Source organism: Acartia tonsa, chromosome 11 (genome assembly GCF_053477335.1).
Source record: "Acartia tonsa isolate MP-2025a chromosome 11, ASM5347733v1, whole genome shotgun sequence".
Taxonomy (NCBI): domain Eukaryota; kingdom Metazoa; phylum Arthropoda; class Copepoda; order Calanoida; family Acartiidae; genus Acartia; species Acartia tonsa.
Genome location: NC_137270.1, coordinates 18,800,608 through 18,825,714, shown reverse-complemented (window position 1 = coordinate 18,825,714; position 25,107 = coordinate 18,800,608). Strand labels below are relative to the sequence as shown.

At 38.0% G+C, this 25,107-nt stretch overlaps 1 protein-coding gene across 3 annotated transcripts; it reads left to right on the top strand.

Annotated features, from left to right (window-relative positions):
* Positions 1-471: 471 nt before the first annotated feature.
* On the top strand, positions 472-25,080 carry LOC145331386 (uncharacterized). Of its 3 annotated transcripts, none has more exons than XM_080176010.1 (17): positions 472-498; positions 1,538-1,604; positions 2,110-2,145; positions 2,330-2,364; positions 2,586-2,607; positions 5,522-5,540; positions 6,557-6,639; positions 7,695-7,751; positions 16,952-17,033; positions 17,163-17,214; positions 17,696-17,732; positions 18,192-18,261; positions 21,784-21,879; positions 21,945-22,047; positions 22,430-24,128; positions 24,216-24,322; positions 24,651-25,080. In XM_080176010.1, exons 2-17 carry the CDS (start codon positions 1,539-1,541, stop codon positions 24,760-24,762), a joined length of 2,676 nt encoding a protein of 891 aa, XP_080032136.1. In that variant the 5' UTR covers positions 472-498; position 1,538; the 3' UTR covers positions 24,763-25,080. The 3 variants fall into 3 exon arrangements, with proteins under 3 accessions (XP_080032136.1, XP_080032137.1, XP_080032138.1); XM_080176011.1 differs by having other exon boundaries at positions 477-493; positions 1,534-1,604; XM_080176012.1 differs by lacking the exon at positions 472-498 and adding an exon at positions 546-608 and having other exon boundaries at positions 1,534-1,604.
* Positions 25,081-25,107: the final 27 nt, after the last annotated feature.

Genomic DNA, 25,107 nt, shown 5'->3' with positions numbered 1-25,107 from the left:
TAAACCAACTACCAATTTATGGAAGCTTCTCATAGGTCTCTGGGTGGTTTTGAGCTATTTAATTCCAATATCTAAGTGTGGTTTTAGACTTTTTTTCCTACTTTACTTACTCCTTGGAATACATAGATCCTAGATGCTAGGAGCGCAACTGTTAGTATTTATATTTATATAAAGTAGAAAGGGTTCTTTTTCTGAAGCTTAAGATCTCAAAAAGTGCTAAACCAATAGGTATGGTTTTCTATTTTGTATAAACTTGGTATAGGTCTTTTGATGGTTTTGGGCTACTTTTTTACAGTTTCATGCGAATTTTATAATTTTTTTTAGTAAGTAGTGAAGGATAGAAGTATTAAAAAATAAATATTGACAATAAAATTTTAAAAAGTAAAGTTTAATAACTTATTTATGCCTCATAGGAAGTTTAAGTTTTGATAAGGTTAATTTGTAATAATATAAATGAAATATAAAAATGCCAGTTATTGATAAATTTTATCAAGTTAAGTTTTACATTTAATTGCTTTAATTTTAGTTTGACATTTTTAACAATGATTGTAATTAAATTTGTTATACTTTACTTTAAATAAATACAGTGTAATCAGAGGTTTATAACGGTATAATCCTGAAGATGGCAACTCAATAAACATTTAAAAAAAATTCAAATAGATTCTTCCGTTGATGAGAAAAATGCGCTGACCAAGGGCAGAACATTTGGTTTAAAACTAACTCTTTGTTTGTCCATAATAGGCATATTAAAACAAGCATGACAACATCCACAACAGCGAAACACTGAAACGGTAGGACAAACGGACATTAACACTTGTAAAGTGTCAGAACTGAATAATCAGAATATAAATGTATAAGAGTCAAAGCAAAATTGTAAGTAAATTTGTTGAAAAACTGCTTGATAAAGGATAATGTTTATGGACATACTTACATTTTTAGGACTTGCTTATAGAGTTGCTTTGCTTATAACATTATACTTTGTTGTCCCAGTAATCAATATACCAAAAATCAGATCAATCGGATGATTAGATCACATAACAATCTGTTATTAAAAAAGTAAAAAAATCAACATGTTTAAAATGGACGTGCAGACATTCTGGTAATGATTATAGAGTTGCTACGCTTTCTAAATCGTACCTAACTACTAAAGGAATCACCATGCAAAGTTGAAATCGACATGACAATTGTAACATGCCTAAATTAACGAAAAAAGATATCCGTCAAGGACGTACGGACGGACCGACCCTAATTATAGAAAAGCTTCGCTTTTAAAAATCTAAAATTCTCTAGGTAATCGATATATTATTACATTGATGTTACATCAGATTTTTTTTTGTACCCTAATTAAGAAATGTTCGCAGCTTGCTAAAATAACGACCCCCCTCCCCCAATCCGATCCCATTTATCGCATCTCTTCCCTTCCTTCTGAATGAACGAACTGACTAGTAATAATTAAGGTCCATATTAGCAACCTAAATTAAAGGCAAATTTTCCCGTGGCAATCTATCCAAATATATCCTATATCCTATTTAGTTAGTATGTCTGCTAACAATGAAGTTGATTCCGATGACGGAGATGTTGAAAATAATACACAAAAGAAAAAGGTATATTATATAAAAAAAGTTTTAAGTATGTCGAAACCGATCAATATCCGCTGGATTTGTTGAAGTGGTTATTTGCCATACTGAAAATCATGTCTCATATCGTATTATAGGTCAGTTTTATACAAAATATTAATAAAAGTTTGTTAGCCCGGTTTTCGGCCCCTCGGGGCCAACAAAACTGTTTTAATCTTATAATTATTCTTCATATATCCGCGGAAAGCTGTCTATAATTTGATGCAATAAATACCTATTCCAACTTATACTGTGTCTATAAACAAAGAAAAATGAACAAAAAGAATATAAAAATTAAATTGTACCTATTGGGTTTAGATTATATTATTTAATAATTTTTAAAAATTCCCAAATATGAATCTGAGTGGTTGATATTTTTTAAAGTCTTTTCATTAACCCGGCCTTATAAGTCGGACACATCTATTATCTCATCTTTTATTAGAGTTAGAGAGCTAAAAAATCATAATTATAATATTTTTTTTATCCTTTTAAGACAAAGAAGACAACAAGATTCAACATCAAAACTTCGGTAAACAACATAAAACAAGGATGACGAAAAAAAACTATCCGTTTCAGACTACGGACGGACCGACCTTAATGATCGAAAACCTTCGCTTTTAAAAAGATCAGTTATCAACATTAACAAAATATCATTATCCAATTGTTAACCTTTGAAGCTATAACCTTTTTTAAAATTTTACCATGATTGATAGGTCGATGGAGAAGATGATGAAGGAACAACCATGAGGTGAAATTAATCTTAACCCCTTTTTGCTTGATTTATCATGTAAATACTGATCCTGATTAAAGAAAGAATAACAGACAGAAGGACAAACTGCCGACCAATTATAGACTAATTTCTCTACAAAAAAATTAGAAATGAAAAAAATAAAATAAAATATAATCTACATGTAAAGTTTGAAATCACTGGGACGATTCTAAAGTAATTGTTTTATTATTTTGATTTAGGACTGGTATTTCAAGAAACAGGAAACTTGTCATCGCATATATACCTACTATTATTAGAAGCTACTCTATATAAATTCAATTTTTCCGTCCGTCCGCCAGTCTATAAAAGTTTTTATTCTCGGCTGATATTTAGGATACAAGGCTGATTTGTTTGTGAAGATTCCCTATACCCCTGAACATTCAATATGTCATCTGTCAGTCTATCAGTCATGCTCCAAAATATCAATGTTATAGAAATACATGTGAAAGGTTTCGTGATCATTTCAATGTTTTTTTTCTTGATTTAACATCTATTTCTTCTTTCTCTATATTTCTCTAAATTTCCTTGTTCTGCTCAGGGACAAGGGAATGATATTCTGACAAACAATTCTAAAGGAAAATTTCCCCACAACCGTCTTCCCCCATTCCTCCCTTCTTTCCCACCACTCTTCACTTGCATGAAACACTTTCGTAATTTTACATCAAAAACTTTATAAGGTTTCGTGATTTTTTTTGTAGAATTGATTGTTATAATAGCTACCCCTGGTTCTGCTTAGAAAGTTCACTGTTTCTATTCGACTCTTTATATATATACTAATTGTCTTGCCCTAGACTCCTGGTAGTTCAGGAAAATAGTTTAAGACAACCTTAAGACATTTATGCAGCTTTGTTAACAGCAATTTCTGAAATTTCTAAATTTAGACTGGTAACCTTACTATTCTATTTTATGGAATACATATATAATATATATATTTACCTATATATCATACTTTATCTTCCGTTGCAAATCTGTATTTATTGTATTATTGAATACTTTATTACTGTAAAATGCACAATTATGTTATCATTTTATGTACTTGCAGTTATGTCTCTTTGTTCGCCCCTAGGGAAGGTCGGGTTGTGTCAAGAAAACAGCCTAAAACCACACAAAGATATGATAATTATACAGCTACCCTAAAATCTATAAACCATTATATAGGACATATCATATCATAATAGGAGATTATACGTTTATAGTAATAAAGTCTTACAACTTTAAATGATAGTAAATCACTGATGTGAAGCCAGAGAGCGAAGACGTCCTGAAAACAGCGGCTACATATTGATGTCCAATAAACCATTAAACTGCCAACTTCGCCAATGTACTTTTCCGTTCCATTCTGTCAGAATAATAAAAGAAATCGTTTAAGAACAACAAAATTCTCTAAAGAAATGAAATCATACACGGGAAACAAAGATGATTTTAAAAATTAGTAGCGTAGCTTTTGCAAAAAGAAAAACATCTCAATACATAGAAGTATCATAATGTCTGTCTATCAGTGTGATTGAACCAAAGGATCTAACTATCCACTGGACTATATGGTTCTCCTTTACTGTGTAACTTCTAAAAGGCAAAAGAAAGGTTTATATCTATTTTGGTGGAGGAATGGCCCTTTAACCCTCCCCCTTTCTGTTGTTTACAATTTTTAAAAGAGCTTTTCTATAATTATGAAAAGCGAAGCTTTTCTATAATTAGGGTCCGTCCGTAAGTCCGTCCGAGATAGATAGCTTTTATTCGTTAATTTAGACATGTTAGAATTGTCCTATCGATTTCAAACTTTGCATGGTGATTCCTGTAGTAGTTAGGTACGATTTAAAAGCGTAGCAACTCTATAATCATTACCAGAATGTCCGTACGTCCATTTTAAACATGTTGATTTTTCTACTTTCTTAACAACAAATTTTTATGTGATCTATAATTATCCGTTTGATCTAATTTTTGGTATATTGATTCCTGGGACAACAAAGAACAATTTTATAAGCGAAGCAACTCTATAATCAAGTCCTAAAAATGTAAGTATGTCTATAAACATTATCCTGTATCAAGCAGTTTTTCAACAAATTTACTTACACTTTTATATTCTGATTATTCAGTTTAGACACAAGTGTTATGTCCGTTTGTCCTACCTTTTCGGTTCTTCGCTTTTATGGATGTTGTCATCCTTGTTTCCTTTTAAAACTAAATTGTAAATAGCAATCTACAAAAGAGAAAACAATTTATTGCATTTTAAACGTATGAATATATACATAACAGATAAATTTTTTATTAACTTCTTTTCAAACATTTTCCTTCGTTGAAATACAAACTGACACTTATAACTTGCAAAGTAGCTTTGCTACAAAAATAATTATAAAACGAAACATTTTCCCTTCTCTTTCTACCTTAATCTTACATTTATTTGTGCTTGCCTATTACCCCGTCCCGTTTTTAAAAAAAAAATTGTTAAAATTTTGGCCCCATTAAAAATATGGTTGATTTATGCCAAAAAAATTACTCATGCAAAATATTTTTTCTGTAATGCAAAAATTGCGATGGTACAAGCACTGCAAAGTTTTAAAAATCTGCAAAAAGACCTGTTTTTAAAGCTCTTGTACCATCTCAATGTAAAAGATTTAAAAAATGTGATGATGTAAACCTAAAATTTATCCAAAAAAATGGCGGCCGTCTAAATTATAACATATGAAGGACTAAGGTGTAGCAAGTAATCTTCCAAGGTCAAAATTGCCAAATTGCATACATAAATAATAGGGTTGAGCCGGATTGGACGGATACAGATATCCGGCTGATTTATAATGCCTGATATCAAGTATTCAGGTTTATATTGACACACTAGAATTGAAATTTTGTAAAAATCTATAAAATTGAGATGGAACACAAGCTTTAAAAACGGTCTTTTAGCAGATTTAAAAAGTTTTTACCATCTTAATTTTAATTAAATGTAAAATATTATAAGATAATCTGCAGATTTTGTATAAACAAGGATGACAACATCCATAAAAGCGAAGCTCTGAAATATAAATTCAAAGTGACATTAGCATTTGTAGAATCAGAACTTAAAATTAAGCATCTAGGGTAATAAACCAATTCTCAAATAAAATAAATAAAAATATTATTTTGACAAGTTAAATCTGTTAGGGAGAGCCGTGGATTATCAAGTAAGTGAAACATTAAATTTTTTTTATATTTTCTTTTAAGAACAGAATCTATTCTATAATTCACTATGGCTGTCCGTCCAGAAGTCTTTCATTCCCTCGATTTCTTACAGGGAAAATGATGGAAGGCTGAAACTTCTTATCCATATTTTTTTTGTTCTTTGCTACTTAGGGGGATGTTGTCATCCTTGTTTACTTTTAAAAAAAAAAAAATTATTAAATAAAAAATTTAAATTTTAAATATTTCCTTTTATATTTATTTTTTTACTTCTATTTCTTTTAAATAAGATATGTTTACAAATTTAAACTTTGTTACTTGTGTGAATTTGTGTTTTTGTGGTGCAAAAGAGATAATGATCAATAAATTGATGTACATTCCCAATGATAATACATCAAATTACCTCTTCTGTAATATTAGAGTGTCTGAAACGTTAATACAACTAACTAAATGAACCAACCAATCGAAATTTAATAAAAGTTTAGAGCCAACGAATAAGAAAACGTTATCATTTAACTTTTGGGACTAGTGTAATAAACAGTTAAATGTCCCCTCATTCTCTGAATAACTGCAGAAAAATATCCTGCAGAAAAGATCCAAACAGACAAACAAACAAAAGCCTAACTACTTTATATAACACTCGCGGCTACGTCCCTAGTATCTAAAATAGCCTAAAACCATCACAAGACCTTATTGAGATCTTATGCTTCAAACAAATAAATAGCCATTACAACTTTGTGTAATGTGATAATAACTTTAGGCATCTAACTTATATTCAATGCTCGTCAGCCGCGCGTCAACCGTCTGTAAGCCTCATGAAAATCATCTTTTAACAATTTTTAAAACCAGCTGGAAGTATAATCCTGATCAAAATATGTCAATCCCTCTTTTCAAAAAATTTAAACGGGCTTAAATTTAAGGCTTAGTCGCGGCTGACGAGCGGCTGCATAAACCTGCTATACAGCGACAAGTTTTTGGCGACCAGCTGGCTCCGCATTTCATTCACAATTTATTTTTTTAGCGGCCAGTACGACCTATGATCTGAGAGCAGAAACTGAAGTTACTGGACTCTGTGGAAGATTGGCTTCTCTTGTTGTTCTACGGGTGAGAAAAAAACCCGCGAATGTGGGATCGTGATTGATTTAAAAATATGCTCTGAACTGTGTCATATCTTCAGACGTAAATAATGTTTCATACTGCTTTGATAGATGCACTACATCATCAGAGGGAATGCCTTTCTAGATTGTACATAATTATTACAAGAATCTGTATCCAAAGTTTAAAATCAATAGGACAATTGCAACCATCAGAATTAATGAAAAGGGCTAACCATTAAGTCCGGACGGGTGTATAGAGAAGCTTGGGTGTTCTCGGGACACAGTTTTTAGTTAAGGTTATTTTATTGACGATTTTTTTGGGGTTATGTACTAGGGTGGGTCGATTTTGGACATTTTTTTCTGAGGCCAAAGCGGGGATCTGCACTCAATTTATATAGATATAATACACCTCTGGATGATTTAAAATTTATCCTAAGTCTTAAAACCGCTGACGACCAGACATTCAATTGTATAGCTATTTGTAAATGGGAGTCAAAAATTTATTGAATCAGAACTATGGCTTCATGGTGCTCCCTGGAAATGCCTTGAGGAGCTGAGTCAGGAACTTTTGTCCGTTTCAAAAAATCTCGTTCCTAGCCTGAGAAAATCTAAAAAACCTCTACAAATTGGACAATTCTCAATAAACCTTAAAAATTTTTGTTTTTTTAGTGATTTCTAAGGCTAGGAACGAGATATTTTGAAACGGACAAAAGTTCCTGATTCAGCTCCTCAAGGCCTTTCCAGGGAGCACCATGAAGCCATAGTTCTGATTCAAAAAATTTTTTTGAATGTCGTCTTTGCATACTAATAAGTAATGAATTATATTTTTAAGTGGTCGTGTTCTAAAACTCAATTTTTTAAAATTCTTTTTCGGTCAGAAATGTTTTTAAGGTTAATTTTATCTGTTGCATATCCCCGCTTTGTCTAATTCCGATATGAACCCACCCTATTATGTACCCTCTTAAGCTTTATCTTTCACAATACAATAGGAAGTGTTGTTGTTGCTTGGGGGTGGGGGGTACTATACTGTACAACCCACATTTGAATGATGTACTTTTTTAGATAATTTTCCTTGACATTGGAACATCCCTGGCTGATGTTGTCACTGACTTTGCTCAGGTATCAAATATGTATTATTTTAGATATTACTAGCGGATTCGCCCCTAGCCTCTAGGGGCTTTGCCCCAAGAGGTATAATTACATCTTTTATTACCTTGAGATCCCATACTCCACCACTATTTTAAATAATTAAAAAAAATGGCGGATGGATTTTTGGTTTTTGGGGGGGGGGGTGTCCCACCCCCTAAGAACATAGCCTAAAACCACCACAGGATTAATAGGTATATTCCCTGAAGAGTAGAATCCGATCGGTTCGGTGGTTACCGAGACAGACGGACAGACAGACAGTAGACGGACATACATCATTTTACTTTGTATTATAAATAACTAGCGGTTTCACCCCTAGCCTCTAGGGGCTTTACCACATGAGGTAATTTAATAAAAAAAAATAAAAAAAAAAATTCTGGTGCTGCGCCCATAATTTATGGGCATCACCAGAATTTTTTTTTGGGTGGGGGGAATTTTCCTTTTTTGGGGTTTTGGGGGTGTCCCACCCCCTAAGAACATAGCCTAAAAACACAACAGGACCAGTAGGTATATTCCCTGAAGAGTAGAATCCGATCGGTTCGGTGGTTACCGAGATCTTAAGGGACAGACGGACAGACAGACAGACGGACATACATCATTCTACTTTGTATTAAAGATAATAAGCCCTCATTTGACCTTATTTTTGATGGCTGCGGGTTTTTGTTACTCTAATGCCGAGAGAGAGGGAACAATAATAACGTTTTCTTATTCGTTGGCTCATAAATTTTGGCGACTTTTGATTGGTTAGTTTATTAAGTTGGATGTTCTAACGTTTCAACCACTAATTTTAATCTACAGAAGGAGTAATTTGTGTATCATATTCATTATTGGGGATGTATTGTACACACATTTATCGGTCATTGTCTTATCCCTTTAGATACCTGACTCTGAATGGCACACAGTGTATCAAATCCAAGGATCTTTAGGGATAAGACAATGGACGATAAATTGATGAATATCCTCAATTATGACATCCAAATTTATACCATCTCTAAGTTAGTAATTATGGTTAAAAATGTACCCAAAGTTTTTGAGCCAATGAATAAGATAACGTGAATGTAAAACTTTGGGTGCCTGTTTATTTTAGTATCCATTGTATCCTTCCATCTGATCCAGGTAAAGAAAAAAAGTCAAATATAATTAAAACAAGGATGACAACATCCATAAGTAGCGAAGCACAAAAAATCGTGGATGGAAATACGTAAAAGTAGATTTAAAGTGGATTTATCCCAAAAAAGTTTGAAAATTGGACCAAAAACACCAAATATATGGGGAAATATGTAAAACATATAAAAATAGCCAAAAACCTGATAAAAGGGAGTCTGACCGCCATTATTGTTTTCTTTAAACGACGGGAAATTTAATTTTGATATCTATAACTGAAAAAATTTTGAAAATCGGACCATAAACACTGAAGATAATGTGAAAAATACAAAAATAGCCTAAAACCTGCAAAAAGGCAGTCTGGCCGTCATGGATGTTTTCTTTAAACGAGGGGAAATTTAATTCTTATATCTATAACTGAAAAAATTTTGCAAATTGGATCATAAACACTGAAGATATGGTGGAAATGTGAAAAATACAAAAATAGCCTAAAACCTGCAAAATGGCAGTGTGGCCGTCATGGTTGTTTTCTGTAAACGAGAGGAAATTTAATTTTGATATCAATAACTGAAAAAATTTTGAAATTCGGACCATAAACACTGAAGATATGGAGAAAAATGTGTAAAATACAAAAATAGCCTAAAACCTGCTAAAAAGCGGTCCAACCGCCCTTGATGTTTTATAGTTAATTGTGCTCCTTAATACAGGGAATGTTGTCAAAAAATTTTAGCTGTCTATCTTTAATAGGAGCCGAGAAAATCACGTTTCCCCTATTCTGTCTTACACGGACAGACGGACGGACAGACGGACGGACAGACGGACGGACAGACGGACGGACATTTCGAATTATAGAGTAGCTTCGCTACTAATAAGCGATACGTAGGGCCCATACCTACGGTGCTATAACCCAGAAGTCATTATAACCTAACCTAACTCAAAGAAAAAACACAGAAAAAAGTAACCTCTCCATTATTTCCAAATAATGGTGGGAGGTTTGAGTGATCTATAGTCACGAAACCCACAGCCTTTAGTAGTAGTTTGAGAATAAATGGGAGGAGACGAAAAATAGCCAAAATACCGCCAAACAATATGTGGTATTCGGCAACCGTGAGCCATGCATATGGCACCCCTGACCGGGGTTCGGTGGAGGGTTAATGGCCCTCCCCCGAGTCCTGGGGAAGGGGTCTGACGACCCCCTCCCTATGCCTAAAATTAATGATTGAATCTGTCATGTTTTATTATGGTTAACTGTATTCTTAATTCCCCCCACCCTTTCCAGGGATGGGGGATCATTATTGCCCAAACTGACTATTGTATATGTATTATAATGCTTTTATGTTATGATTATTTATTCCTATCCATGTAGTTATTGTTTGTTGTATATAGCTTTAGTATCCTTTAAACCTTCAATAAAGTGACAACTGAAATAGATGTTGATTATTATCTAGTGAATGCTAGAGAAGCGTAGCTTCTCTATAGTAAGGTGTCCACGTCTGTCACACTGCCGTAATCTAATTGAACTCCGGTGTCTGCCATTTATCCTCGGCGGATACCACAACTTTTGGTGACAGCTGTGTGAGATTACGGCAAACCACAAGTGTAGAGCAGACGCGCATCTGAGGCTAAGGTACTCCCAGCAGTGAAACTGGCAAAACTGACACAAGCAACCTGAATTACCCACCCTGGACAGCAAAGTCTAACTCTGCACCCGGCAGTTGTGGAAGCGAGACAGCGAAACCTGACGAAGAACCGCGAGAAGCGCCGACATCTAACGGAGAATTGAGCGTTCAAAGGGCTGAAACAGGCCTGCGGACCGGCTGAAACAAGCCAAATAAGTGTAAACGGCTGAAAATAGGCCAACTTTACTGCAAGAGATAGCAGGATCCGAACCAGTGGCGCTAGCAGGACGGGACATTCCCTGCCGCCATCAGCCGGATTTGGATCAGCGGCGCTAGCAGGACGGGACATTCCCTGCCGCCGATAGGCTGAAACACGCCACATAGCTGCGAGCTGCGAGCCAACATACGAGTGTAGTGCACCAAAACAGAGAAAACTACGTCAACTCCAAGTATCCTGAGAGGCTACAACGCAGCCGCCCATCTAGAAAAACAGATATTATATCACATTGCAGGGATTACCACCCTGGTGTGATGGCTAAACAATAGATTTATGAGCAAAGATTGGCAAACAAATTGTTGTGTTGTGATAAAACTAAAAATAGAACAGGCTTGGATTTATTGTGTATTGTGATAACAACTAAAAATAGGACAGGGTTGGTAAACAAATCTGTTATGTAATTGTGATAAGGACATAAATAGAAGCTAAATGTAATATAACAAAGCCCCTGATACACAATCTAATCACCTCAAGCCTACAGCACAACAACAATACACCCCTTATTCCAGAGGAAAGGGAGGAGCCCACTCTCCACTGAAGGAAATACAATCAAGGTGATATAATAGATAAGCCTAGGATTAAGGAGAAAAGGCACCATTACCTCATCACACAGTTATTTCAAACCCACAGCACTCCCCCCTTCCTCACAGGGGGAACGGACGGATTTACCCCCGTCCCCTCACGCGCTTCCCCCCTCCTACCCACACTAACCTAAGTCCGTCCACGGTGTGGAGCGAGTGACCGGGAACACAGAGCGCCATTTACGGACAGCGCAACGGAGTGCGGAAATATCATAAAATTCAACGGACAAAGCGGACCAATGAGAGAGCGAGTTGAGGGATAAGTGCGCGTTTTACCCGTGTGCGCGGATTTGACGGTGCGTAAGCGCGTTGCAAGGACGGGAGATTTCACGCACACACACACACACCGGAGCGGAGCTACTCCATAGCATCTAACAGGGATATTTTTAGAAAATAAAGAATTCCAAGCTCCCTCCTCCTAGCTATAGTGTGATAAAGGAAAACCAAATCAGTTCCTGACAGCAGTTCAGACCCTCAACATCTATCTACCCCTACCAGCCTACTCTACCACCTCAGAATCCAACTAGTGATAAACACAGCTAAGTTATATTTTTGTAACTAAACTACCAACCTAGTGATAAAAACAGTGTTGGCTGTTAGGCTAGAAAGCCTCTAGTGACAAACCAATTATTCTATTTACTTTATAACTTTGCGTCCCGCCGTTGAACCGTTGCCCCGATGGAACAGCCGCAAGCGCCAGGAGGTGACCAAGCCCCAGGATGGCTCCAGGATGACCCTCAGCCGGCTCCAGCCGAGTACCGCAAGCTGATGCTGAGTAACCTGCCAGAGTTTAGAGGACCGCCCAAGCAATCCTGGAGTTCACATATCCGCAGACTCGAGATGTCATGGGCGGCTTACCGCGTGCCACCCCATGACTCCCTCAACCGCCGCAACGCCCTTTTACTGTCACTGGTAGGGCAAGCGGCGGAAATGGCGTCCCATCTGTTTGGCGAGGCAGGCCAAGCCTTGACCTACGAACAGGTCAAGGCCGAGTGTGAAATGCTATTTCGTCCTGCTTTTGAATCCCAAACGCTTAAACAAGCGTTTAGGGATTACAAGCAACACTTGACAGAACCTATACAAGCGTACATATCAACTAAGTGTGCCTTGTATAGGGACGCCTACAGCCATGAGGATCTCGAGTTGTTGGTGGACGAATTAAATCGTGGTATTCGTAACGCCAATGTGAAACGCATCATGATGGGACATGAGATCACGAGTGTACCTGAGTACACTCGTAGAGCCATGTTCACCGTCACCATGGTTACAAAGCAGCTGAAGGAGGGTGTGTGCCTCGTGGACTCGACCGACGGGCTGACTGGATCTGCCTGCATCCAGTTGCCCCAATATGACGAGTCGGAGCCAATGGAGATTGGCGCCTTGGCTCCGGGTCTCCACCAGATGGGGAGGGTCGCTCCAGATGACAAGGTTCCAGGTCGCTGCTTCCGCTGCCAGGGGAGAGGCCACAGAGCTCGAGACTGCCCGACGCCGATGGAAGTTAGCCTAGAGGAGAGACGCACCCAGCCACGCCGTGACCGTTCTGCCAAGTGCGAGCGTTGCCACTATGACGGTCACACGGCGGCCGAGTGCAGAGCTGACTGGGCCCAGGTAGCCAGCCGCAGGCGCACCGCCGACAAGGGTGCCCCTCCAGGGAAGCCCAGCAGAGTGGCCCACATGGAAGGGAGCGCGCCCCCAGCACCACCGCAGCAAGCAGCCGCCCCCAAAGCCGCGGACCGAGCCGACGGGATGCCGCAGTTTGGGACCGTTCCCGCTAGGATCAACGTACTGGGCGGCGCGGCTGAACCCAACCGGGTTGGCCTGGGCTTCAGTCTCAACCACCTGGGGCCGGAGTTGGTGCAACCCTACAACATCGCCGAGCCAGAAGTCCTGAGGCCCCAGCCTTTTAGCCTCAACATGATGGAGCCTGCTCGGCCGAGCCTACCCAGCAAGAGTGGAGGGGCGCTACCCAGCGTCACTGAGACGATGTACGGGGAGGCCCTGGCGGCCGCTGAACGAGAGAGGCAGGAGGCGCTAGCCAGCGCATCAACATCGATGTATGGGGCGCCACCCGGCGCCGCCACCTGTGATGACTGGGGGGTGCTATCCAGCGCCTCCCACCCGGTGCCTGGGGCGACACCCGTCGCCGCCACCGAGATACCTGGATCCTGGAACGAGCCAGCCTCCAACCTGGTGCCTGGGGCGACAACCGTCGCCGCCACCGAGAGACCTGGATCCTGGAACGAGCCAGCAGTCCCAGAGGAAGGGGTGACACCCGTCACCCCCAGCCAGCCAGCGCCACCAGCCTGCAGTGAGAGCCCAACTACATGCCATCCAGAGCCCCCTGCCAGCCGAAGGAATCCAACTACCCAGCAACCCCAGTCGAGCCAGGATAAGTTAAATTTGATAAATGTGTTGTATCCAAGCCATTGTAAAACCCCAGCCTTGCCTGTGCCCCCTGCACCAGAGGCTGGGGAGATTGAAATTTGGGAAAATAAGGACTTGCCTGTGCCACATGCACCTGAGTTCCTAGGGCAGGGGAGGGACGTGAGTAAGGGCGAGCCTGTGCCACACGCACTTCAGCCCCATGCCACTGGGCATGCCTTGGACAAGGGAAGGGACCACTTGGGGCTAGGGGAGCCGACACCCAGGCAAGTGCCAGGCGCTTGCCAGTCTGTCATTGGGGAGGGTATCGGGGTGCCCCGGCCACACAAAGATAACGCTCAATGGAAACTTGTATCTAGCCAGGAGCAGCCCAGCCGTGTCCAGCCCCAAGAAGCAGCCGTGACCCGAGCCGAAGATCTCCAGCCGCGTGTGCGAGGTAGATGGCTGCCTGGAAGCTTCTCTCACTGGTGGATGGTCCTGTGGGGCCTCCTGCTGGCAGCCGTGTGGCCTACAACCAGCTACGTCCTGGTGGGATGGGACTGCGCCAACCCCACCCACGTCACAGCCTACAATAAAGAGAAGATGTGTAACACGGAACCTCTACACCAGGAGGTGCCCCTGGGCCATGAAGTACACGTCCTGCAGCAAGTCAAGGTGAGGGAAACAACAGGATACAGTTGCCAGCTCACTGTGTCCCAGTGGACATTCAGGTGTGGGGTATGGGGTCACCTCAAGGTGACCTCGGTCCCCACCCTCATGAGGCCAACCAAGATAGATCCAGAAACGTGCCGAGACCTGGCCAGGAACCGAGTCTACACGCTGCCAGGCAAGACCCAGCCACTGATGTTCCAGCTGAACCATCCCCTGTTCTTCACCCTCAACATGGTGGGCGCCCTCGTCAACAGCCCCGAGGGGGTGGGTTGTGAGGGGGAGGACGTCCACTTCGAGGGCCAGCTGTACCGCAATGAATTAGTGCTCCAGGAGCGACGGCTGCTGGTTAAGGAAGAGACCTACGTAGTAGAGGATGGACGGGTGGAGTCCCAATCTGACCACCTGACCTTGGAGTGTCCCCATTCAGAGCTGTCCTGCATCACGGGGGAAGCCACCTACGTGTGGGATCACCTGGGGAGAGATTGCCCCTTGAGGCTGATCCGCAGCCTCCAGCCCAGCCTAGTGATGGATGCGTTCCTGGTTGACCATCAGGCCCAGTTTTTCATCAACATGACCAACCCCACCTCAATAGTGAACTGTGACTTTGAGGCCCATGCCACCAACCACCCAGCATTGTTCGTGGCAGCTGACCCAGCCGCGGCAGCGCTACCCAGAGTATCGGCCAGGGATGTTGATGTTCCCCTGCAGGCCCAGATACATGCAGGGTATATTGGATTTACTCTGGAGACCCGCATGAAAAGCACAGCAGCAGAAGAAGTAGCGGCCAACTGCTGGAAGCTCCAGCAACTAGACCCGGCCCACCCGGTGCGTGTCCAGGGGAGCACGTTCTCGGTGCTGAGGGGAGATGTCCTGCTCCAGCTTACCTGCCAACGCAATAAATATGTTGTCCGTGAACACAAGGAGTGTTGGGACAAAGTGCCAGTAGAGCCCACAGGGTTTGTAGACGCCGTGACACGAGTGTATAGCGGCCACGCCACCAAGATTCCCTGCTCCTCCACCTACCCCCTGACTGTGCACGTGGAGGAAGGCTGGGTAGAGTTAACCCCCGCTCCTAAGAAGAGGCCACCCCCGCTGGATACGCCTAGGCAGCTGTTGACAGAACCCCTGGATGACTTCAGTTCAGGGGGCTTGTATTCGCAGGCTGAGTTGAATGACTGGCAGCAGCTGCTGGCGTTCCCAGCATATAAAAGCGCCATGCTGACCGGCCTGTCCTATGGCTCATGCGTTCAGCAAGGCAGCTGTTCGGCCACAGGTGACCATGGGATAGTGTCCTACAACATCGACCGACTGGCGGAGGAAGGAGAGGCCGCCCTGGATGTCTGGGCTGGGTTCAGACAGGCTATTCACGAGTGGGGAGATGGCGCAGCCATACTGTGTCTGCTGTTGTTGATCCTCAAACTGCTGGGGGACCTAACCATCATTTCCCTGGCAGCAGCACAGGGAGGCGTCCGAGCGGCCTTGAATGCGGTGTCACAAGTGTTCCTGTACCATCCAACTTTGTATAGGAAGGCCCTGGCTAGAGCCAGGCTCACCCATGCCAAGTCCCGGGACTTTTCAGTAGACTGGGATGCCATCCCCATCGGCTGGGAAGCAGCCGAGGAAATGGTGTCCATGCAATCAGCCGATAGCGGGCATGACCGCCCAGGTAGGCCAGGACCGCCCTCTGGCCGACCCCGCGGCCCCGCGGGAGGGCAGGCCGCTGCCCAGACGGTCAACTTGGCAGCCAGTGCCCCAGCCGCTGCCAACAACAACCAGCATGCCCCACTGCTGACTGTCCCAGCAACAACCATGCCACCTGCCAACCTGACACCTGCCGGCGCTGAACAACGTGTCCAACCAAAGCCAGCCTCTGCATTCTACCCCACGTTGGGAGCCCACCAACCCTGAGAAACACTCACCACTAGGATTCCATTGAATCATTATCGCTTGTATATATCTTAGCCCTAAGGAAGCGGACCGAAGGCCTCAACCACTGTCGGAAGTCTGGTAGGGGAACCCTCTCCCAGCCTTCCGAGGGGAGAGTTGTGGTATTCGGCAACCGTGAGCCATGCATATGGCACCCCTGACCGGGGTTCGGTGGAGGGTTAATGGCCCTCCCCCGAGTCCTGGGGAAGGGGTCTGACGACCCCCTCCCTATGCCTAAAATTAATGATTGAATCTGTCATGTTTTATTATGGTTAACTGTATTCTTAATTCCCCCCACCCTTTCCAGGGATGGGGGATCATTATTGCCCAAACTGACTATTGTATATGTATTATAATGTTTTTATGTTATGATTATTTATTCCTATCCATGTAGTTATTGTTTGTTGTATATAGCTTTAGTATCCTTTAAACCTTCAATAAAGTGACAACTGAAATAGATGTTGATTATTATCTAGTGAATGCTAGAGAAGCGTAGCTTCTCTATAGTAAGGTGTCCACGTCTGTCACACTGCCGTAATCTAATTGAACTCCGGTGTCTGCCATTTATCCTCGGCGGATACCACAAATACTCTTGATGTTTTTCTATTTCTTCTAATTAATAATCTATGTCAGGCATATCATCTGTTGACAAGAAAAGTGACCATAGAGAGTGATCGTGCAAGTATCAGATCTTTTGGGTTTGTGGTGCTTGCAGGTATTAGAATAATCCTATCAATATTAAACTCGATGCATTGGCATTTCTGTATCAGTAAGTCATGGTGTTTAGGGTCTGTATAGGAGGGTTGAAATATATCATAATCCTCAATAAAATAATAAATTTTAGCCAACTGGTTGCCTGGAGTTGTAGCGGCTATCCATCTCATACAATTCTATAGGTAAGAAAATTCTAATAATCCATGTAATTACTTGGATGTTGCACCAGATTTTCATGTACTCTGATAAAGTGACCCTTACAGCTGGCTAAAACAACAATACAACCCCCCCTTTACCTCATTCTCGATTGGATGAACAAACTGACTAATAAATAAGGTCCATATTAGTTACCTAAATTGTCGGCAAAATTTTACCTGTCTATACATCCACATATTCTATATCCATTAATCTAAAATATCTTTCTTCCAGAATTTAAAGCAGGATAAACGTACCCTAATCATGAAGAACAAAACAAACCCTTTGTAGAACCTAAAAGTTTATATAAAAAGAGAAAATGTGTGTTTTTAACTTTGGGACTGTTTATGGTCTTGTTCTATACATTTTATATTTTTTTATTTACTGTAAAACTGAAATTAATACTTTTATATTAAAAGTAAGTTATTAATGGTATTAATCAAAAGTTATTAATTATATTATTTTTAGGTTTAGTTTCATGAATGCGCCAAAAGAGATTAGAATGGTAATTTTTGTACTTTTTACTTTCTTTGGAAGTTAATCTTATTCTTTAGTACATTTGAATCATTAATGTTTGACAATCCACATTCCACATAATCATGATATTATTAAGAAAATTAATGAAAAGCTGTTCAATTTTTGTACTATTGTACCAATAAATCATATTTTCCTTCATAAGTTACAATCCAGAATTAATCATATACAATCCATATTCAATGCCTTAAGAGACATAAAATTTAATAAGGGGAGATGTGATTTGGTTAATATTTCAAAGTTAATCAGTTCTTATTTAAAACAATTTTTTTTATTATGCTGGCATATCCTTTATTCCATGAGTGGCATCTCTACGTCTTTTTGTTGGTGTATATGTAATTCTACTTAGGTATCTCTCTTAATTAATTAGAATCTACTCTGTAACTTGTCCATCTTTTTGTTCGAATTTATGATATTTAGTTTTTTTTAGCAACAGATCAAAAAGTTGTTGAAAATGGCCCTGGTCTGTATACTCTTCTATCCAATTCTGCCAACTGTAGGTAAAAAAATTGTCTCTGTTACATTTTTAAAACATGGAATTATAACTACAGTGTGTTTTTTTATGAGAACTTTTTGAAAGCAATTTTACCCCACTTATAGTTATCAGAAGTTAATGATTAATGGCTTATTTTCTTCGTTTTTTAATGCAATTAATAGAACACCAAAAAAAATATTTCAGTTTTTATTTAAAAAGTACAGTAAAATCTAAAATTCAAAACTTAGGTGTCAACATCTAAAAATGGTTTTAGCGCATTTTCTTATGCCTAAATCTTCTACCCTTTGCAAGAAAAAAATTGGATTTTCTGTAGTCGACTTTGGGGGGCCAGTACTCCCTCCCTGGTTGAGATATGACCTTCAAACTTTGATATGTTCTAGTACATGTCCATAGAGAAAAAAATAAAAGAGAGGAATCGAAGCAACTAGAAGACGAAAATAGGCAGTGGGCCTAGAGGCCTACTCAGCGCTGTTGCCGCGCTAAAATTTATTGCTATTCCACTACTTTTCAAATGGGAGGATTGAAAATTATTAAAAAAAATATTTTTTTACTTTTTACTATTTCCATATTTAGGGCAGGAATATTAGATTAGATATTTTCGTTTTTATGTTTTAATTAAAAATTACATAGAATTTTATTTTTATTTAAAAAAATTTGTTCATGAAAGATGAATCCTTCTATTTCTAAAAAGGGGGAAATTTTTTTCATAATGAACATTCAGCTGATTCTGACCGCCCACGGCTGTTTGCTAAATATCGCTTTTCTTTTTATTCACATTATTATTTATGGTTGACTTACAAAAAGCCCTGGGCGGCTTTTGATTTTCGTCTGCTTCTAAATTTAGGGATGGGGAAGTAGTATTTTACCATGAAAAAGGGGTGAGTATTCATCCTCTTATCCTTTTTCCTTATGTACATGTTGAACCCGCGACCGTGGCTCAACACGTAGCGCATTCGCTCGCCGTCGGGAAGGTGATAGGTTCGAATCTCGGTCCGACACCGTGTCAAAAACTAAAGACGTTAAAAATGGTTCCCACTGTTACTATGTCAAATGCGCGACGTAAATAGTTAGAGTGGGGGGAATGCCTTGGCCCAAAACAGGCGCAACTCGTTACCATGCACAGTTAGGACTTCTCAGACAAAGGTCGTGCATCACAGAGAGTTGGTTGTCTGTAATGTACTGTACCACGGGTATGAGGTGAAGGACCAAGAGTCTGGCCTTGAGTTGACAAGTTGACTGTTCAGTCCAAGTGCAACTCACCCATACGACATTAGCATATGTACATGTCCCTAATAGTATCTACATTTTTAGCTCTATACCTCAACTTTGAAGTGTTTATCAGCCATTCTTGCAAAAGGTTGAATATTTGAGCATAAGAAAAATGCGCTAAAACCATTTTTAGATGTTGACACCTAAGTTTTGAATTTTAGATTTTACTCTACTTTTTAAATAAAAACTGAAATATTTTTTTGATGTTCTATTAATTGCATTAAAAAACGAAGAAAATAAGCCATTAATCATTAAATTCTGATAACTATAAGTGGGGTAAAATTGGTTTCAAAAAAGTTCTCATAAAAAAAAACACACTGTATTTAAATTATATTAATTGCTGATAAGATAATAGTTCACGGCTGGTTTTTTATTAAATGAATAAGTTAGGGTACAATGTTTGGCACTTTCGATATAAGTAAATGATAATGAAAAACCCATAGAATACGATAATACCTTCAGAAAAATCGATAAAAATAGTTTTCATACTAAATTTTGATTTTTAAATTTTTTTTCTTAAATGTCATAGCAGAAGATGCAAAATGTCGTCTTAGTTTTTGAGGGTTTTCATATTCTCTGAAATCTAAATTATCAAAATATTTTTTTTGGTAAATGATTATATGATATATGTCAAACATTTTATCAGAAAAAAAATATTTAAAATTATAAAGTAGAAACCTGAATAATTTTTCTTGTGGAAATACTTTTCTTTAATTTTGATAAACATATGTCTGCTAGCATGAAGATGTTTGTACACGTTGGGTTTTATTTAAAGAATTTCTTTAAAATGTTGTTTTTTTACCTTGTATACCAATAACGCAAATTGCTATCAGAAAACCCCCGTACCCCCCAATCGACCAAGACTTGCCTACGGCCCGATCTTTTAGGATTGCTTTGTAATTCACATTTTTGAAAGTCTTTCAACAGTATACACAGCAAATGCTCTCTTTTTTAACTAACTTTCCGAATAATATACCTAAAGTATTTGAATTAACAAAGGATATGCTAATATTTTTACCATTCAAGTTTATTTAATATTCTAACAAATAGTGCAACCCTCCAAGTTATGGCTACTTTTCATGAACATATGATCTAAAGAATAAGCTCTGACGCAATGTCATATAAGGATATTATAATATTCATTAAAAAAATTGTTATTTTTGCATATATGTTACATTTTACAGTATTTTGTGGCTCAAAAGAAAGACAATTAAAATTTATTTCATATTATATAGTTTAAATTGCATAAGATAACCTAGAAATAGTAAAAAAGTCCCTTTCTTTTTTTGTCGTAAAACAGAAATTAACAAAGATTTTTATTAAAAAACACCTTAGTGTAAAAATTAAAAATTTTAAATATGGTCACAAAAAGATTCAATTAGTTTATTAAATGTTTCATTTTCAGCAAATTACGATTAATCTCTATTACAAAGAATAAAGTGTAAAAAGATATTCTCGTTATAATTTTAAGCAACTTAAAATGCATTTTAATACCTTTTAATGATTTATTTTTTAAAACATCATTTTATAAAATGTTATTGATTTTTAAAGTTATATATTAGAATGATTTTAAATTTTGTTAACAGTTTGTTTTAAATGTAGAAAATTGGTAATTCTAAACATTCAAAAAATGATTTTATTAAATTTTCATCACTTAAATTACATGTTTGATGAAATTTTCAACTGATAATTCAAGAAAAATCGTTTAAGTTTTATTATATTTTACTTTGAAATGTTAAAAAATATAATTATTGTCAAAAATGTGGAAGTTATACTTTCCTCAAAAAAAGACCTAAAACATGCAAATTAACACGTGTAATGAGATTTCTTTTCTTTCAGGTTTAATTTTAAGTAATTATTGATATTTTTTGTAAAAAGGATTTTATATAAAAAGTTTTAAAACTCGAGTTATGTAGTGGTTCTAAAAAAGGTTGCAAATTTATGCAATTTTCTTGCAAAAAAAATTTTCTAGGATTTTAAAAATAGCATAGGGTGTTATTAGACGTACTTACAGATACAATTGCTAAGTCATTTTGGCCAAACACTAAAATAAAGTTTTGACATCTGAGGGACCATACGTGAGTTAGTTAAGTTGTTTGGTGAAGATACGTAGACTGGTATGCATACCTTTGATTAAACCATCTTCCAACCCCTTTCAGTTTCTATTGAAGTCTGACATTGCAGATGTGTTTAATTCTGTTCAAAATCATTCCAATTGTTAAAATTTAATTGAATTTGAAATATTGCATGATTCTAGGTTATGTTTTCATTCTGTTTAATTTGGGAAACAATAGAGAACCTGACAAGCTTTTACTTTGGGATACAATCTCACAGATCACCCATGGAATAGCAGGTATCTTTCACATCAAATTAATTTTATAATTTTGAGCTATATCTGAATTAGTAATTTTGTCACAGGTTGTGTTGAAGCTCCAATTCAGCTCTGCCTAACATCGTATCTCATCCTTGTTGGACTTTTGGAAATACCTCTATATGCATTTGTCACTTACAAGTTAGATAGGTAAGTTTAATAACAATATGATTCTCTATGTATAAAATCTTAACTGGTGACTTTATGGTAACATATATATAGCACATCACTTCAAATAATAGACATTAAAAGTTGAACATACAGCTGCTATGTTAGGTGCATGAAACTAATAGTAAAACATGTTTATCTTCTTATCATGCACTGGCAGGAATTTCAGAAAATGAAAGTAAAATCAACAGGTTAGTTGCCTGCAATAGTTGGTATGTCTTGGGACAGTTCCTTATCGAATTTATTGCTAGTTAGCCTGACTTTTTGAACACTATGTCTCAACAATATAGAAATTATATTAATTTTTAATCAGTCTATCAAATATATATTGCACATATATTGTATGAATTTATTTATGTTATAGTTATGGAAATGAGAGACCTGAACTTGACATTCCAATATTATCAATGTTTTTCTCCTTCCTGAACATGTTGACCTGTGCATCAAAAGTTAACATCTTCAACGTTTTCATAGTTCAAATCCGCAAGGTAGAGGACTTCAAGAGGTATGCGAGCATAAGTGCAGGATACATGCCAATGTTTCTACATTCAATCTTGTATAGAGTTGCAGCTTATGCATTCTTTGGAGTGTTTCTGTTCTACTATGCTTTTATCCCCATTGGTTTCATTCTTCTCTGTAACATCTGTATTGGTTACATCTTTTATGGACAAACAGCTCTTGAAGGACATGTGAGAAAGATGCACAATAAATTTGTAAATGATCATCAGAAGAAGGGATTAGCTAATGCTCACCAATCCCTGGGAAACACACCAGTTTGGCTCAACAGTTTTCTTGGATTGTTCATACCATCATGTTTCTCAACAGGACCTTTGCCTGAGTTTGTGGACTCTTTAACGCCAAATGATTACAAAAAAGTTCTGAAACAACAGGCAAAACATCAGAAGAGTGTTCTAAAGTATCAAATTCTTGTTTCAACACTTACAATCATGGCTACCACTGGAATCATCTTTTATTTGGTCATTTTCACAGATCTCAAGTACACACCCAACAACCTTTCTTTTCTAAATTTTTACTTCTACTGTGGACTGCTAGCTGTTCAATCATTGATTTCTCTCTTGTTTGTTTTTGAAGTGGATATGTTGAGAAAGTTTGACTCCCTTCTCATAGAGAGGAAAGACAGGCAAACCAGTATGGTTTTCAAGCTTCTAGTATCTGTACTTTGCTGTTTGATGATAATTGCCTTGCCTGTAACCGTGTACTATGCATCTGCCTACATGACCCTTCCAAGTGTATATATCATCAGTAAGACCTACAACAGTACAGACAATGTTGTCACTTTAGAGTTAGCCAGAGGAAATCTTATCAACTATGAGTTTTCTAAATTTCCAGTCCAGCAAAATTCAACCAACTGCTCTGTTTTCAACACACAAAACAACTTCCAAGATCTAACTGGAAAAATCTTGATCCTTGATCAAGATTGTATCAGTAAGAATATGCAAAACTTGACAGACGAGAATGATATAGAGAGGAAATTCAAAGGAACTTCTGGTATACTACTTCTCTCAACCCAAATGTATCAGACAACACAAATTCCCTGGAAATTTAACATACTTCAAGGTGTAACTGCATTTCCAATCATATTGATCAACTATTTTGACAAAGAAAGAGTTACTGCAATGTCTGGTGGTTATATTGAATTAAAGTCTGATGATATAACCAAATCCCTTGAAGATGAGACATCAGTCATTTACAAAATGGACTGTCCTAGCCTTCCTGCAAAAGTAAACATGTTTAACAGAGAAGATTACTACATTGGATGCAATGGTAATATTAAAAAGTCTGTTCAAATTAAACCAAGATGTCAAGCCAAAGGTCATGAATGCCCAGAAGTTGAACGCTTTGAAAAAACACTTGCAAATAGAGATCTATTTGGGAAGTGTAATGATTTAGAAAATAGACCAAATGACAATGACAAGAAGAACGATCATCTGTATCCCAATATGATATGCAAAAATCTACCTGAAAAGTGGAGAGATGATGATTTTGAAATAAGGAATCATGAAGTATGTTTATTGAATAATACTTACATTCATTATCAAAAGGTGAGAAAATTTAAACTTTAGATTTTAGTATATTGAAATTTCTTATAAAGTCGTTCCTCATAAATGCTATGATATATGTTTAAACAGGGATGCAAGGAAAGTGATCTTGAGGGTGCTAAATGGGGACCATGGATTGTTCAGCAAAAATGTGATACAGAAATGGGACAGAGAGGACAAGATGGAATTCGTGTCAGGTTCAAGTCTTTGAGTCTTTTTTTTTGAAACTCTAGTTAAATACTTTTCTCATATTCATTCGAATCCGGTGGATTGGAACCAGTTCTCATCCATACGAAAAAACTATGTCTAGCATCGTATTATATCCAGCTTTCTACGAATATAGAAATATACAATCATAAGATTAAAACCAGTCTTTTTAGCCCGTGCATCTCGGGGCTAAAAAAAAACTAGTTTTAATCTTATAATTGTTCATTCTATATCCGCGGAAAGCAGTTTATAATACGATAAAAGAAATAACTATTAACATTAGCTTGTTCAATATTGATAAGATATTTATTTTGTTAGGTTTTCTCGTCCTGTCAGATCTTGTATTATGAAAGAAATCCAAGAACATGATGGCCGTGGAAATTGTGAAATATTACCTCCAAGAAAAGGAGACCCTTGTCCTTTTACATAACTAATAGCTTTATTTTAATCAAGTCAAATTTTTAATTATTTAGGCTTATTTTTTAACTTTAAAAAGTATACTTAAAAAATGTATAAAAAATATTTGTTATAAAACTGTGATTTAAATTAAAAAGTTTTGATAATTCATATATTTTGTAATTTTCAAGTTGTGAAATGAAAACAAATGTAAAAAAGTAACCTACTTGACAATTCTAATGTGATACTAGAAATTATTAAGATTATGATAATCAATTATGTCAACATTTACATATTACCTATACTGTCAGATTTAACAGACTTAAAAATTGTTGGACAAAAATAAGACGACTCTAAAAAGTTAAACACAAAGCAAAGC